This window comes from Doryrhamphus excisus, chromosome 15 (assembly GCF_030265055.1).
Source record: "Doryrhamphus excisus isolate RoL2022-K1 chromosome 15, RoL_Dexc_1.0, whole genome shotgun sequence".
Taxonomy (NCBI): Eukaryota; Metazoa; Chordata; class Actinopteri; order Syngnathiformes; family Syngnathidae; genus Doryrhamphus; species Doryrhamphus excisus.
This window is the reverse complement of record NC_080480.1, coordinates 11,716,606-11,733,055: the sequence shown is the minus strand read 5'-3', so window position 1 is coordinate 11,733,055 and position 16,450 is coordinate 11,716,606. Positions and strand designations below refer to the sequence as shown.

The 16,450-nt window shown below is 42.0% G+C and overlaps 1 protein-coding gene across 1 annotated transcript; it reads left to right on the top strand.

Moving 5' to 3' along the window:
- The first annotated feature begins 20 nt into the window (after positions 1 to 20).
- On the top strand, positions 21 to 15,768 carry LOC131103082 (serine/threonine-protein kinase/endoribonuclease IRE1-like). The gene is made up of 22 exons (XM_058049006.1): positions 21 to 262; positions 4,287 to 4,407; positions 7,453 to 7,486; positions 7,596 to 7,668; positions 7,809 to 7,881; positions 8,720 to 8,842; positions 9,198 to 9,299; positions 9,371 to 9,632; positions 10,390 to 10,468; positions 10,685 to 10,844; positions 10,933 to 11,048; positions 11,139 to 11,336; positions 11,621 to 11,885; positions 11,964 to 12,054; positions 12,131 to 12,320; positions 12,406 to 12,505; positions 12,587 to 12,786; positions 13,395 to 13,542; positions 13,609 to 13,736; positions 13,887 to 14,010; positions 14,515 to 14,582; positions 14,658 to 15,768. Exons 1-22 carry the CDS (start codon positions 191 to 193, stop codon positions 15,111 to 15,113), a joined length of 3,183 nt encoding a protein of 1,060 aa, XP_057904989.1. The 5' UTR covers positions 21 to 190; the 3' UTR covers positions 15,114 to 15,768.
- The last annotated feature ends 682 nt before the right edge of the window (positions 15,769 to 16,450 follow it).

Here is a 16,450-nt window from a genome sequence, read left to right as displayed (position 1 = left end):
CCACTACCGTTGAACGTCGACACAAGTCCCACCCCCACAGGTTTCATTTCAGGAAGCGAAGAGCAAACTCGCCGCTTATGGCCCACAATGCTTTTTTCAAGGCTTGTTAAAGCGTCTCAAAACACTTGACGTTATCTATGGAGTGCACAAAGCACCAAAACTAGTTGTCTTCGGTTTTAGACATCCAATTATGGACTGGATAGTGAGCAGACGGGCCCTGGTGTGGTGCATTTGGCTTTACCTCGCCGCCATACCACAAAAGGTAAGAAGGCTAACTCACTCCGCAGTTATGCCTTATGACTGTTTCTCTGAGTGTTACGCATGTGTTATATTTATTAAAAAATCTAGTCACTTGTGAATTATATTTTCACGTCAATGTTGCCTGTTAGCTCGACAATGAACACTGCCTGTAATCGTGACAGAAGGAGGCTATCGCTAGCTTGTTTTGCTATTGCACTTTAAAAGTTAGGAAACCAATAACTCAATTAATTCTTCGTATTGTTTTCAAACGTAATCTAGTTATTGATAGTATTTTTGCACTTATGTTGTTTGGGCTGCAATGTGGCTGCTCGTCATAAATGCTTGAGTCGATTCATTTTTATAGACTAGGACAGAACCAGTTTTACCGTCAAACCAACGTCTGTTATCATTTATGTTGATTCAATCACAAAGCCGAAACACAGTAATGCAATGTGATGTGACCCGCTGCCATGCCTGTTTACTTTTATTAACGGTGCGTAGAGTCAGTCCAAACACAACTAGCTACTACTAACGTGTGAAGAGCTTTAGGGAAGACTATGAATTCAAGAATTACACTGTAATTATTTTATGATAAGTGCACTATAAGGGAGGACAGTCAGGAGAAGTTCAAGGTGCCAGCCCCACCCCCCAAAACTAGGCAGTTGCTAACAAATGAATAATTAATTAAAGGGGATGCAGCAACTTTACGTACAGCATCTTACAGATGATGAGATGACGTCATTAAGGAGACTTTGGATTTCAGATGGTGTACATTGTTGGACCCCTAGCAAGATTTCCGGGTTGCACGCAGGTGGGCTCTCCAGGTGAGACCCCACCTGCATGCATGTATCATGTATTTTAATAAGTACAAGGAGTAGTATAGTGCAGTATTTTAATTTAGGGAAGTGACTAACTGCTGTTTTTTACACAGGAAGTCACACAATCATTTTGCGCGTTAGATCAGATCCCCATTTCACTAACCCCCTTTTTTTCTTGTTGAATCAACTTGCTATTATTTTCCCAGACAGGTTGGGTGCCTTGCTCAAAGGTACCCGGAGTAAGGATGCCGATGAGCATTTTTTGAATAATTGGCGAACATTTCCAAACTACAATGGTCTTAATAGTTGTCCTCAGTTTTCTTTTTTTTTTATTTGCATCTTCACATGAAATTATGACTTTCTCCATTCAAACCTTTGTTTCTTAAAAGGATGATATTTTTCTTGTAGTATTCAAGCTAAAAGCTTTGTCATAAAATTACAACTCTATTCTTATGAAATAGCAAAATAGCATTTTTTAAAATAAATAATAAAATGTTTGCTTTATTCTGTGTAATATTTTTGCATTGTAAATGACATTATTGCTCTTCAAAGTTCAAGCCCATAAAATTATTGCTTCTGTAATATTCAAACCTCATTGTGGAAAATTACATTGTTGTTTCATATTAATATTAAACATATTAATATTTGCCTCATATTGTACTATATGTCAATAGTACATTATCCTCGGGTAATTACCACTTTATTCCTCATAAAACACAAATTGTATTTTCATAAAAAGTACAACCCCATGTAATTAATTTTTATATGAAAACTGTTCATGCAAAAGTCCAGCTTTTTCTAATTCCAAATTTGCCATTCATATTCTAAAACAAAAATCATAAGACTGCCACTTTTTAACTTGTAAGATTGTAGTTGTGTTCTTGGGCTATCTTATCACAGCTGCAGATTGGTTGTGCTGCGACTGAGCTTGCCAACACGTGACACGCTCCACTGAAACAACACCACGCTGCTGATAAAGACTCTTTGACATTTGCTTAAAGCGCTCCGATCCAGGGTAAATACATGGCAGAAACATGCAGGCTGCTGCCGTGATGATAACTTCTGCTGACTTGACACTTTAGTAGGTGCACCTGTACCTGTTGCTAATACTTTCACACATTTTGTATTATGAGTGTGTGTTATGAATGTGAAGGAAGTTAAACATTGGGACTGTCGGCTTTGCACAGCCCTTAAGGGAAACGGACAATAGGCTATAATCACAGGAGTGTGGATGGTGTGACAATATTTGTATCTATTTTTGTTTCCATTGTTGTTTTATACGACAAGTAGCTCATTAGAGCAGCAATGGTGCATTGTGAGTGTCGGATAAAGTTTTTTACGTTACTCTTCCCAAAATGCCACATTAGGACCTTGTTGTCAACCAAATAACCTGCCAGTGAAATACCGTTTTTTTAATACTATAGGAATAGTTGTCCGTTTTAGTTGGTTGCCGATGCAGCACTGTGACACTTGACCCTGCTGAGAACTTTGGTGTTCAGGGAACACTGACTAGAGTGCTTGAGCTAAAAGTCTGGCCTGACTCCAGATAAGGAAACTGAAAATCACAGATGTTGGAGCCACCCTGTTCTTCAGTATTATGAAACCATCTTACACAAGAACTAGACGTGTATACCGTTGTCGATGATGAGCATATGAGAATCTTAACTTGGAACAGATGTCACTGCATTTTTTTTTGCTGCCAAGAAAATCTTTCAGATGTTTGATGTTATGAGTGGGCGTAGGCCTGTGGCTGAAACAAACACATTGGTTTAAGTAGGGATGCACCGATTCACATGTTTTCAAATGCGGAGGAATCTCATAACAAACACTAAGGAAAAATGAAGTAAAAATGTCGAAACATTGGCAAAAGTTGGCAAAAATAACACACAGGGTTGACTTAGTTTAGCAGAGCATGCTAGCGTGGCCGTGTTAGCTGTGTGTTTGAGGCTCATGCTGGATGTCAGTTGTTTTACCGCTTTAATATAAGCATAAGATTATTATACAAGGATGAGGGTTTTGTAGCAACATCCCATTAGAAGAAGATGTGGTTCATGGATTGGAAATGTGGCATCAGCAATTTCTGATACGTTGGTATTGGAACCCGACACAGATACTGGATCTGATCATCCACATACCTAGCGTAGAGTCCAAATACAGTTGTGTTATGCTGTGTGTTAGTGGGAAGCGTCACAGGTGCACCATGTTGACATACATACTGGAATAGGATGTGAGATTACAGCAGGTTCTTCCATGTTACATACCAGCACTAATTTATAGTCTTGCTCCTTTCTGTTTTTGTGCTTGAACTCAAGGGCACACAGGGTGAAACAGTCTTTTTAATAGTGCTTCCATAATGGGAGTGATGGCACCCAAGAGGCCTGTCCCGGGTGAGTCGGTGGTTGCATTTGTGCTCATGCCAGGTCTTAGCAGCTCTTGGGAGGGGGCTTATTTGTTGTCGGGCTTAAGAGCGCTTGAAATCCTCATCCTCTACTCTGACCGCCACCCGCTTCCACCCATCAGAAGTAGCTAAACGCTGAGATGAGTGTATTTGTAATTATAGATGGGTAATCCCCCCCCCCCGAGGACTGTTGAAGGGGATTAGTGAGAGATTTCAATCATTACCACTGAGGTTCAGCAAGGGAAGGATGTTCTTTTCTGCTTCTTGTTGCAAAGAAAAAAACAACATTGTGCAATTTCTTTTTCCGGCTTTGGTTTGTAGACGTGGGCCACCCAAAATAATGAAGTAAACAAAATACGATGAAATAAACCAAGTCATGTGGTTCACTCGCTATGGAATGAATCGAGTTAACGTATACCGTATCGCAGAAAAGCGAGTACAGTCCTCATGACAATAACATCATTGTCTAATTTGCTTAAGTGGTCATAACACACATGGATGTCATTTTTATGGACCAACCAGTCCCATCATAATGTGTTTTGTAAATAGTGTTGAGTATGAAACTCTGAAACCGATGTATGGAATTTTGGACCACTCTGAGGTTCAGAAAGTCTGACACAAAGTCTTCAGATGGACTCATCAACTTGAATTGTGGATTTCATAAATTAATTTATTAATCTATTTATATATTTATTTATACAGATATTATTTATATATATATAGTTATTTATATAAGATATATATATATATATGTATATAAGATACATATACATGTGTCTCTTGTAAAATAGAAGATACATGTGTCTCTTCTATTTATTTGATCTCTTCAGGGGTTTTGCAGCGCCACCACAGTGTCTCTCCCGGAAAACCTGCTCTTTGTGTCCACCCTGGATGGGAACCTGCATGCCGTGAGCAAGAAATCTGGTTCAATCAAATGGACTCTGAAAGAAGGTGAGAGGGTGGTTGTATTGTACGCAGATTGTGGATTGTTTCTGGAGATAAAGAATATATCGAGTTGAATGCAACCAATTTTTCAACTGTAAGGTTACACTAAATGTTGACATTAACAATATCTTTCAGTGCTCAATGATTTCCTTGCACATATTCAAGTATTTACTTATCTAAATGTGTATTCTTGTTATTGACTTTCTTGGCCTTATCGTTTGTTGTAAGTTTGCTCATGAAAGAGTTTCCAGGATTACTACGACTGGTGTTTGGGGTGCACTTGAGTAATGCCGTGAGATGTTCTGTTGACAATATGGAACGTGTGTAATGATTAACAGCGAGAGGGGCAAATATAGCCTGGAATCAAGGTCAGGAGTGGGCAAGGGCGAGCAACCTGGCGAGTTTCTGTGCTCGTGGACGGCCCTGCGCACTGTGGACTTGCATTAGATAAGATAGACTTTGCTATTTGTTGTTTTTGTGATCCTTACACTACATTCTTTTCTTTTCGTGTCTTGTCAAGACAAGGAGAAGGGCTTTAATACAGTAGAACCTAAAATTGTCATTACAGAAACATCTGTAACATTCTTAACTGTTACAAGTGTATAAAGAAGTGAGCCACTGTAACAGTCGGGCAGTCAAAAATAGTGCATACATGGTGGTAACTAATTCCATTCATTCATTCATTTTCTACCGCTTTGCCTCACAAGGGTCGCGGGGGGTGCTGGAGCCTATCCCAGCTGTCTTTGGGCAAGAGGCAGGGTACACCCTGGACTGGTCGCCAGCCAATCACAGAGCACATATAGACAAACAACCATTCACACTCACATTCATACCTATGGACAATTTGGAGTCGCCAATTAACCTAGCATGTTTTTTGGAATGTGGGAGGAAACCGGAGTACCTGGAGAAAACCCACGCATGCACGGGGAGAACATGCAAACTCCACACAGAGATGGTAACTAATTTATTTCATTTAATTCTGTTAACATTTTTAGAGTAAGTAGCACATGCATACCATGTTATGACGACAGATGGAGGCACAATAGCGCCCCCACCAGGGTGTGACGTTCTTTTATAACATCATACTGACCTGTACGTATCAACAGCAGTGCAATTCCAACACCGTAGATGTATCAACAACTCGCAAACATGTCTCTCGTCCTCCTGGGAATGGCACTTGGTATCAATTATATACTGTACTTAGTGTCTTTGAACGCAACGCCTCATTGCAAAAAATTAAATGAAAGACAGTAAGTAAAGTGACTAAATTCAGGTGTATCGTGGTTTCACGTGACGTCATTCATGACAACATGCTCACTGTTAATACTTTGATGCTGGTTCAAATTCTGGAGACTTTGTGCAACCTTGTGTGTAATTCCAATAAAAATGGAAATTTGCACAAATGCAGGAGCAATTTACATGTTCCCACTGACTTCTTTTTAACGATGGAAAACCCAAGACACACCAACGTCCGCCAGGTTCAAATCATTAATAATCACAATGCAGTTGCCTACACACCATCTGTTTTTCTGGCAGATCTACTGAATGTGAATTGACCGGTGTTGTGGACATACAGTACATGTTTTGTGAGGAAGACCGAGAACAAAAAAATCCTCCATGGATCATGACAAATCCACTCCCACTATGCTTCTTGGCTTAAAAGTGCAACACAGATTTTTTTTTTAACCACCCTTTGCAATTAAACGGCACGATTAGTGACGCACGTTTAACCAAACACGTATTGACCACCGTCAGGTAATCCTACACCACCCAACCCCCTTACACAGACTATAATTGTTAACCCCTCTGGGCACCTCTAAAGAGATCAGCACCATCTGGTCCACGCCCTGTATGTTCACACTAGGAAAGTGTACTGTTTGTCATCTAGCCGTTCTCACAATGCTCTCACATTGATTTAGGTGAAGAATATTTTGACAAGTGTTTGGCTCCTTCCTGTTTTTTTTTTTTTTGAATGTTTGTCACACATACTGTAAGTGTTAGTTCAAGTATCAAGTGTTTGCTATAACTTGCAAAGAGTCTCTTACAGCCCTGTGGAGGAATTTTGGCCCACTCATTTTGCAGAATGGTTGTAATTCAGCTACATTGGAGGGTTTTTGAGCATCAAGTGCCTTTTTAAGGTCAGGTCAGGACTTTGACTAGGCCACTCCAAAGTCTTCATTTTGTTTTTCTTTAGCCATTCAGAGGTCGACTTGATGGTGTGTTTTGGATCATTGTCCTGCTGCAGAACCCAAGTTGGTTTCAGTTTGAGGTCACCAACAGACGACCAGATAGTCACCTGCAGTGGTTTTTTGGTAGACATCAGAATTCATGGTTCCATTTATTTACAGCGAGTCTTCTAGGTCCTGAAGCAGCAAAACAGGCCCAGACCATCACACTACCACCACCATATTTTACTGTTGGTATGATGTTCTTTTTCTGAAATACGGTGTTACTTTTACACCAGATGTAATTGAACACACATCCTCCAAAAAGTTGAACTTTTGTCTCATCAGACCACAGAGTAATTTCCCACAGTTTTTTTTTTTTTGGGGGGGGGGGGTCATCAAGGTGTTTTCTGGCAAAATTGAGACAAGCTTTAATGTTCTTTTTGTGCAGTGTCTTTCTTATGGTGGAGTCATGAACACTGGCCTTAAGTAAGGCAGTTCCTTCTTGTTGTGGGGTCTTTTGTGACCTCTTGGATGAGTTGTCGCTGCGCACATGGGGTAATTTTCCTAAAAGCTTTAGAAATGGCTTTGTAACCTTTTCCACACTGATAGTTTAACAAGTGCGGGCATTTTTTCCTCCCTTAATAATAAAAAAAAGGTTCATTTAAAAACTGCATTTTGTGTTCAGTTGTCATTGACTAACATTCATATTTCTTAGATGATCTCAAACACTTAAGTGTGACAAACATGCAACAAAATAAGAAGTCAGGAAGAGGCCAAGCACTTTCCCACACCACTTAATGATGTTTTTAGCATCCTTTGTCATACCTAACTACCGATCACAAACTGTTGTTTTACCTTGAATGGCAACTTATCTCTTTCACAGATCCAGTTCTTCAAGTCCCTACGCATGTTGCAGAGTAAGTCATTTTATGTGTGGATGTTACTTCCCACTATAACAATCCCTTATATGCACCTGAAAGTAATTGCTAGCTGTCATTAGCGTGATTGTTCTTTTTGAACCTGCAGGCCAGCCTTTCTGCCCGACCCCAACGATGGCAGCCTGTATTCTCTGGGTGGAAAGAACAACAAAGGCCTCACAGTAAGAAGAAACACCATTCTCTCACTGTGGATAACTTGTTGTTTGTTATGGCACCTTCATTCTGCAGCTCCTTGCCAAGATTTTCTTAAAATAAACAGGATGTTCTGGTTATCTCATGTTAATTCATTGTTCCCAAACAGAAATTACCGTTTACTATTCCGGAGTTGGTCCAAGCGTCTCCGTGCCGCAGCTCGGACGGAATCCTTTACATGGGTAAGGCCAATTACCATCAGGAAGTTAAGCATCTTTCCATTTGGGAGGTCATTAACTTCACAGTGTTGCTTTTCCGTGTGAACTTCTGGCGACATGTAAACACATTCGAGTCACTTTTGCGTTCCGCCCTGCAGATTCACGCCGTGAATATACAATAGGTGAACAATGATAATTACTGTGTATGTCAACTGTGTCGCTTTCATTTGTCATCAGCTGAAGGCAAAGTTGAGAATTTGGATTAGTCATAATGGGAGTTAAATGTGGCGAGAGAGCTAGTAGTCGTGCAAGAGTTACTTGTGCAAAATCAGAAAAGGATGGCTGAGTGAGCAATTAAATGGGGGAATTGTGTAGGGATGTCTGTTAATATCGGACCATATTTGCATAAAAATGAGTTCGGTTCTTATAATTATTGGCTTGTCTGCCGAAAATGATACGGGCGCCCAAGTAATAACATGTTTCACTCAGCAACAAGCTTGTCAGTGGTGTAGAATTATTTACAAGTTTGATGATTTACTGTCAGTATCAGTTGTTGATATCAGTATCAGTAATGAAGTGCTGGACAATATTGCTTTTCTAGAATTGAGTGTTAATTAATCAGGTATTCAAGCAATTAGGCAATATGGCGTGCAGTTCTGACTGCAACCAGCAGCGCTGGTCAAGCACAAATGACTAAAGAATGAAACACAAGAAATCAGCTATAAGGCATTGAGTTACTTCAATAACTTTAGGGATGTGACAACAGGTGACGCCATGTTGTGCCTCGCCACTTTTTACTATTTTAATTAATCAAGTAATCGGTTATTGTAGGCGGTAAATCATTTTGTGTGTGTGTGTTTAGGTAAAAAGCAGGATCTTTGGCATGTGGTGGACCTCTTGACCGGCGAGAAGCAGCAGACACTGACATCGTCCTTTGTTGACATGCTGTGTCCTTCTTCATCTCTGCTCTATCTGGGCCGCACAGGTAAACAAAACAAACGGCATCTACTAGCAGGGCAGGCTGACCTTTTTGTTCCTCTGTGTGGTCATTCATATGTCAGTTTGTTTTGTTTGATCAAATACACACATGTTGACACCCTTTCCTCCACCCCTGCAGCCTGGTGTCTCATGATGAGGTTTGAAGTGTCATGTTCACGCTTAGCACCGCAAATACAGGATTTAATTTCACGTGTTTTACACTTGTACGCTTTCACACCCTGATATAGATACCGGTCGCTTTCCGCCGTCCCGTGTCTAGCTTTTGTGAATGTTACATAAGGAAAACAATGCTTTTACTTTTCCGTTGTCCTCTTCTTGTGAATGTGTTTTCATGGCTCCAGAATATACCATCACGATGTATGACACCAAAAGTCGCGAGTTGCGCTGGAATGCCACTTATTCCGACTACGCCTCCACCCTTCCTGATGATGACACCAAATACAGTAAGTCACCAGGACTTTTCTGATACATGACGTTGATCCCTCACTCCCTGGTTCGCCCCCGCCCCCTGCAGAGGTGGCCCATTTTGTGTCCAACGGCGACGGCTTGGTGGTGACAGTAGACAGCGAATCTGGCGACGTCCAGTGGGTGCAGAATTATAACTCGCCGGTGGTGGCCATGTACATCTGGCAGCGCGAGGGCCTCCGCAAGATTCCTCACACTAACGTGGCTGTGGAAACTTTGCGCTACCTCACCTTCATGTCTGGGGAGGTGGGCCGAATCACCCGGTGGAAGTACCCCTTCCCAAAAGAGAAGAAGCCTGATAACAAGTTAATGTGAGTGCATTTCAATCATTTTGGAAAGGATGTTGCGTATCACCAGTTTATTTTGAATATTCTGAACATCATGGCGGCTGTACGGCGACCGAGTGGTTTGCAAGCAGTCCACACAGCTAGGAGACCCGAGTTCAATTCCACCCTCGGCCATCTGTGTGGAGTTTGTATGTTCTCCCGTGGGTTTTCTCCGGGTACTCCAGTTTCCTCCCACATTCCAAAAACATGCTAGGTTAATTGGTGACTCCAAATTGTCCATAGGTATGAATGTGAGTGTGAATGGTTGTCCAATCACATGGTTGTGCCCTGTGATTGGCTGGCGACCAGTCCAGGGTGTACCCCGCCTCTTGCTCGAAGACAGCTGGGATAGGCTCCAGCACCGCCGCGACTCTCGTGAGGATAAATGGTAGAAAATGAATGAATGAATGAATGAACATCATGGCACAATTAGTCTACAATTGATAGAATTCTTAAAAATCCTGTTTTCATGTGCATTCCGAGTGTCTTATTCTGTTAATCTCATTCAGTTATCTCAGCAGTCCCGCTTTGTTCTTTTAGTTTGATCTTTAATCACAGCTGCTTGCATATTTTTAACATGAAAAACAGTACTTTTTTAGTGGTCGATTCACGCTTTTTGTTCACCACTGACGGGATGCTCAAAATGTTTTCATTTTCAGGCAGCTCTCTGGTTCACTTCCTTTTGTTTTGTCTCATCTCTTTTATCAGTGAATATTCAGGGTTTTTTTTCTCCATCTTTTAGGGACACTTTGTATGTGGGTAAATACTCCACCAGCTTGTATGCCTCTCCCTCCCTGGTGCATGACGGAGTCACTGTGGTGGTGAGTGGAAGACATCAACATATATTACCATGATATATTAACATATTATTTTATGTTTACTTTCATATTTCTTATTTACTTTCCCAAGAACCGTTAGTACTAATTTGTCGCAAGGGTGATAATAAAAAAAAACCCAAAACAAATAGTGATGCATCCTTGGAATCATCCTTGAATAAAATATTTCTGAATTCCCTAAATCTTTGTTTGCATGTGCAGCCTCGAGGCAGCACCTTTCCCATGCTGGAGGGTCCAGACAGCCAGGAGACAGACGAGGACAAAGAGTGCGTTATCACACCGAGTACCAGCGTCAAGTTCAATGCTGCTCTTCGCGAGAGACACCGCATCAACTTTATGCGCAACTACCTACTGCTCATTGGTAAGGGTATATAAGTCTACAATGAAACACCATATTGTCGTTCTTTGCACTTCTACCACAAAAGTCTTGGCTTACATTTTAATATCAGGCCACCACGAGACACCCCCTGAAGCTCACAATAAGATCCTGGAAAAGTTCCCTGACAACTTTCCTCGCAATCAAGGCAACGTTATTCCCCCTACCAACAAGAAGAAAGGAGACGAGGTGTGTATAAACTGGTATTATAAAGTGAGGGTGTGTATATACATTATATACAGTATGTCTCACGCTGCCTCCTCTCTTTCATATTGGCAGAAGGTGAACAATGTTGTGATAGATGACGCCCCACCTTCTACTCCCGTGCCCGACACATCAATCCAAGAGCCCGGGATCAGTGGTCGTACTGTCCGTCCTGAGGCCTCTGTGGACTCCATGCTGAAAGACATGGCCACCATCATCTTCTCCACTTTCCTACTGGCTGGCTGGGTGGCCTTTGTGATCACTTACCCCAAGGCGAGTCAGATACTACCATCTAGTGGCTTGATAGAGTAATTCAGTTAAATGTGCAACTGCTTTCCTGGAAGTGGATATTTAAAAGTAGTACACTGCACATTGGTTATTTCGGTAACGCTTGCCCCTTAGGAGATCCCACAGACTTTTGTGCCATTTAGTATTTTATTCTCAAGCTATCTAAGCTATGTTGACAAATGCACACAAACCGAGGCATAATCTTGGTGTAAATTTTCATTGTTAACACGTTTTCAAGAACTTGCATTATATGTCTCCTGTCGTTACAGAGTGTCCACAAGCAGCAGCAGCTTCAGCACCAGGAGTTCCAGAGACAGATGGAGGAGAGGTTGGATATGCTACAGAGGCAGCAGCCTTTCCCCGCCGCTGACATGGGGCTTGCTTTGGCCCCAGACGGCGACTACCTGGAAGTGGCCCAACCTCGATCTGAATGCTCGGACCACAGCAGTCCAAATGTCACCCCGCGTGCATCAAACCACTCCAATCTGTCCGTTTCTGAGCTGGGCAGCTCCGCCAATGAGCATGAGGACGGAGGTAAAACATTTGCCAACATGCCCTAAATGCTGGATGTATAAGAAGCAGTTTTGACAGTTTGTTACTTGTCTTATGTAGAGGATGACTCCAGCATTGTCAGAGTGGGCAACATAACATTCCATCCCAAACAAGTGTTGGGTCACGGTGCTGAAGGCACCATCGTGTACAAGTAAGCGTACAAAAGATATCATGACGCTATTGTTCCTTGTCCCTTCCTCAATGACACACAATGTTCTCTCTGCTAGGGGTCAGTTTGACAACCGCCCAGTGGCAGTGAAAAGAATTCTTCCAGAGTGTTTCAGCTTTGCAGATCGAGAAGTTCAGCTCCTGAGGGAGTCGGACGAGCACCCGAATGTCATTCGATACTTCTGTACCGAGAGGGACCGTCAGTTCCAGTACATCGCCATCGAGCTGTGTGCTGCTTCACTTCAAGAGGTGCAAAATTGCTCATGACAGGATTTATTTCTGACCTTTCATGAAGCTGTGATGCGAGTTTTAACTCTGTGATGGATCTGTGCAGTATGTAGAGATGAAGGATTTTGACCGTCACGGATTAGAGCCTGTTATGCTGCTGCAGCAAACCATGTCAGGACTGGCTCATCTGCACTCCCTCAACATCGGTAATTTCTACAAATAAATGAACAAATATTGTTGTGTATTTCTATTATTTAGGCCCTCATCTTTGACCTCTCCACTTGCAGTCCACAGAGACCTGAAACCCCACAACATCCTGGTGTCCATGCCCAACGCCCACGGCCGAGTACGGGCTATGATCTCTGACTTTGGCCTGTGCAAGAAGTTAGCAGTGGGTCGCCATAGTTTCAGTAGACGGTCCGGTGTGCCGGGGACAGAGGGCTGGATCGCCCCTGAAGTACTCAGTGAGGACTGCAAAGACAACCCAGTAAGAAAAAAAAAGTTAAATGTAATTTTATGGGCTTATTTCTGTCATTAGACAAATTAATATGGAAATAGACACATAGTAAATTCAGGCTTGGCCTCTTTTTAGAAACTAAACCCCAATTTTGTGGAATTACACTCAGCATTGACGCCAATGAGAAGAGCTGATGAAGCTTCATTCTTTCATTTTCTACCGCTTATCCTCATGAGGGTTGCGGGGGGTGCTGGAGCCTATCCCAGCTGTCTTTGGACAAGAGGCAGGGTACACCCTGAACTGGTCGCCAGCCAATCACAGGGCACACATAGACAAACAACCTTTCACACACATTCATACCTATGGACAATTTGGAGTCGTCAATTAACCCAGCATGTTTTTTGGAATGTGGACGAAACCGGAGTACCCGGAGAAAACCCACGCATGCACAGGGAGAACATGCAAACTCCACACAGAAATGACCGAGGGTGAAATCGAACTCGGCTGTTTTAGCTGTGAGGCCTGCGTGCTAACCACTTGTCCACCATGCAGCCTCTGATGAAGCTTCATGCATGCTAATTTGTACAAGTACAGAATTTCTGACTTATCCCCTTTTTTATTCCTCTGTCACATTTCAGACCTGTGCTGTAGATATCTTTTCCGCCGGGTGTGTTTTTTACTACGTGGTGTCCCAAGGTAGCCACCCTTTTGGCAAATCCCTGCAGCGACAAGCCAACATACTGCTAGGAACATACAGCCTGGACCATCTGCAGACCGACAAACACAGTAAGGGCACTAACTAAAAGTTTGTTTGGAATGAACTGCATGTCATTAACCCTTGATCTTAACCAGGTGACATCATAGCCAGAGAGCTAACAGAGCAGATGATGAGCATGGAGCCTCACCGGAGGCCTTCAGCAGAGTGTGTTCTCAAACACCCTTTTTTCTGGAGCTTGGAGAAGGAACTGCAGTTCTTCCAGGTATTTGCACTGTACAGCTTTGTAAAATATACAGTACATAGTTTTCTGCCTCTTGGGTAGATTATTAATGAACTTTACATGTAAACGTATGACCATATTCAACTTGTTAGCACATTAGATGTTCACCAGAGGAGTTTCATGTTGCCATAGGATGTGAGTGACAGAATAGAGAAGGAACCGCCAGATGGACCAATCGTGAGACAGCTAGAGCGAGGAGGCCGGGCTGTAGTCAAGGGTGACTGGAGAGAGCATATCACAGTCCCACTGCAAACAGGTATGAGACCACGTGTAAATCACTGTAACCCAACATTAATATGTTTGTTCCTTCCTGTATTCAACATGTACCCTTTACCAAAACATACAAAAATTATAAGACAGTATAATGTGTTAAGTGCTATAATCAAGATAGATACATTTTATAACACCCTCAACAAATAATAATAAATATTATTGGGTAATATGAATGTAGAGGTAACTATAGGGGTGTTATTTCATGTTTACAGGGCTCTGATAATGTTAAAACTGTAATTAGAAGATCATATGTTAATCTATGATCCTGCTATGAAAATATTCAATTTATAACAAAGGTAAATTGCTTCACAGAAATATGGTTATCACGGTCAGGTCTGGAACCAATGGTCAGCTGATCCTCTTGCTGTGCCTTAGCTTTGGACAATGCAAAATGATAGGCCACAGTCTCCACTTTTCTGCAGCACTGTCTTTTTTTTAGCTGCCCTCAGTCTCCTTTTGAAGAAAATGTGCTTTTGTGGCCTCACAGATCTGAGAAAGTTCCGTTCCTACAAAGGTGGCTCAGTCAGAGACCTCCTTCGTGCAATGAGAAACAAGGTAAGAGCCCAGTCACATGATAAGTCATGGCCAAAATCATTTTAACGCTCCCTCCTGTTGTGTTTCCTCCAACAGAAACATCATTACCGGGAGTTGCCTGCAGAAGTCCAGGAGACTCTAGGCTCCATCCCAGACGACTTTGTCTCCTACTTCACATCCCGTTTCCCCCACCTGCTCATGCACACATACCTTGCCATGCGGACCTGCGCGTCTGAGAGGCCTTTCCTGCCTTACTATTCCAAAAAGGCCAAACTGGAGGCGCCACAAACACAAACTGAACTAAAAACAAACACGACACATCACCAAGAGTCCACGCAGACGTCACAACAAATGCAGGAGGGTCAAAGCTCAGGTGAATGTGAAGCCTCTTCATCATTACCGCACAGCCCTTCTTCTTCTTCTTCTCCTCATTCGCCAGTTGAGACCCAGTCAGACCTGCAGTGTCACACACTGGCCTCAGAACCCCAAATACATGATCTCAGGCAAACTGGGTCCATTCAGCCAGACATTTTGGTCGATGGAGCAGTGTGATTACTTGAAGAACTTGTGGGACCAGTTGCTGCTTGTGTGCTGGTGAGGACCAGGCCTGCAGTGCCTGGGATGCACTCGCCCAGAGCATCTGCTGTGTCCTAAATGAAGTGCCTTCTGAGTTAAATGCACAGAACCGTCCACAAGTCTGACAACCAAAGGGGGTTGTTGGTGGGCTTTGTGTTGTAGCTGAACTGGAGGGAGTGGGTGGAGTCCAAAAATGATCTGGGCTTCTATTGTCTGTATTGTGTAACATGGGTAGTTTTATTGTGCAATGTGTTTTTTCAGTGAGTTTGTTCACTGCACAAATACTGTATGAATATTTTTTACAGACCGATTCAGATGTGGCAAATGTGCCTTTTTTTAAAATTAAATAACAAATGAAAGAACTCACAGCTCTAATTGAGTATGCTAAATCTGCTTGTTACTGCTGCTAAGTGCTTCTCTTTGTCAATCTCGACTTGTGTGCAAACAGTATGTGCTACAAGTGGACTGTCTCCTGAACCTTTTTTTCAGGTTATGAACACTGCAGATCGTTTTATCGTTATGTGATTACCTTTTTTTTCCCCAATATGACTTGAGAGGTTAGTCTGTAGCGTGCCCATGCGTGTCAAAGTGAAGTGAATGACTTGCACATTAAATTCTATTTTGTTTTATACTGACATTGTGGTTTTTTTTTTGCAGACTCAGAGTGTTTAAACGTGCCAAGTAAAGTATAATAATAATGATCTAGATGTTCAATAAAATTCTTCGGACCCCAATTTAGCCAGAGGCGGCACTGCATAGAAATTATGGTCTTGAAACTGTTTGTACAGTGGTGTGGAAAAAGTACATCATCTATCAAGTGGGTGTGCAAGGGTGGTTTCCATAACCCTTTTCAAAGAAAATACTCTTTCTCAATTATGTCAAGGCAAAAGACACCACCATGGACTTTATAAAGTAAACAAAAAGGATACTTAAAAAAAATCATGATCAAGATGGAGCTCCAGCACAGCCAGACATTTAGCATCAACATGGAACATCACTGATGGGCCCCCAAAATGTTACCTGACCTCCAGCTTGATACTGTGCAGGATGCTTAAATGTTCCCCACTAAATAGATACACATGTAATAAATAATCTGGTTTTGCTTACCAGAATGTTAAAATTAACGAAGTTGGCAAAAACTAATAAATGAAGTAGCTATTAGCTATTACTATATCTATAGGTCTGAGCTGGAGATAAACTTATACACAGAGAAGCACTCTCTCTCCCGTAAAACCTACATTAAAAAAGTAATAACTTTGCTTTTATATTGTTACATTTTGTTTGTTCACTTTGACTTGAGTTTTGAGGTTTTC

Coding starts and splice junctions, on each gene's coding strand:
- LOC131103082 (XM_058049006.1), top strand. CDS start 191: ATGGACTGGATAGTGAGCAGACGGGCCCTGGTGTGGTGCATTTGGCTT. Junction 7,669..7,808: donor AGAACAACAAAGGCCTCACA/GTAAGAAGAAAC, acceptor GTTCCCAAACAG/AAATTACCGTTTACTATTCC. Junction 7,882..8,719: donor GGACGGAATCCTTTACATGG/GTAAGGCCAATT, acceptor GTGTGTGTTTAG/GTAAAAAGCAGGATCTTTGG.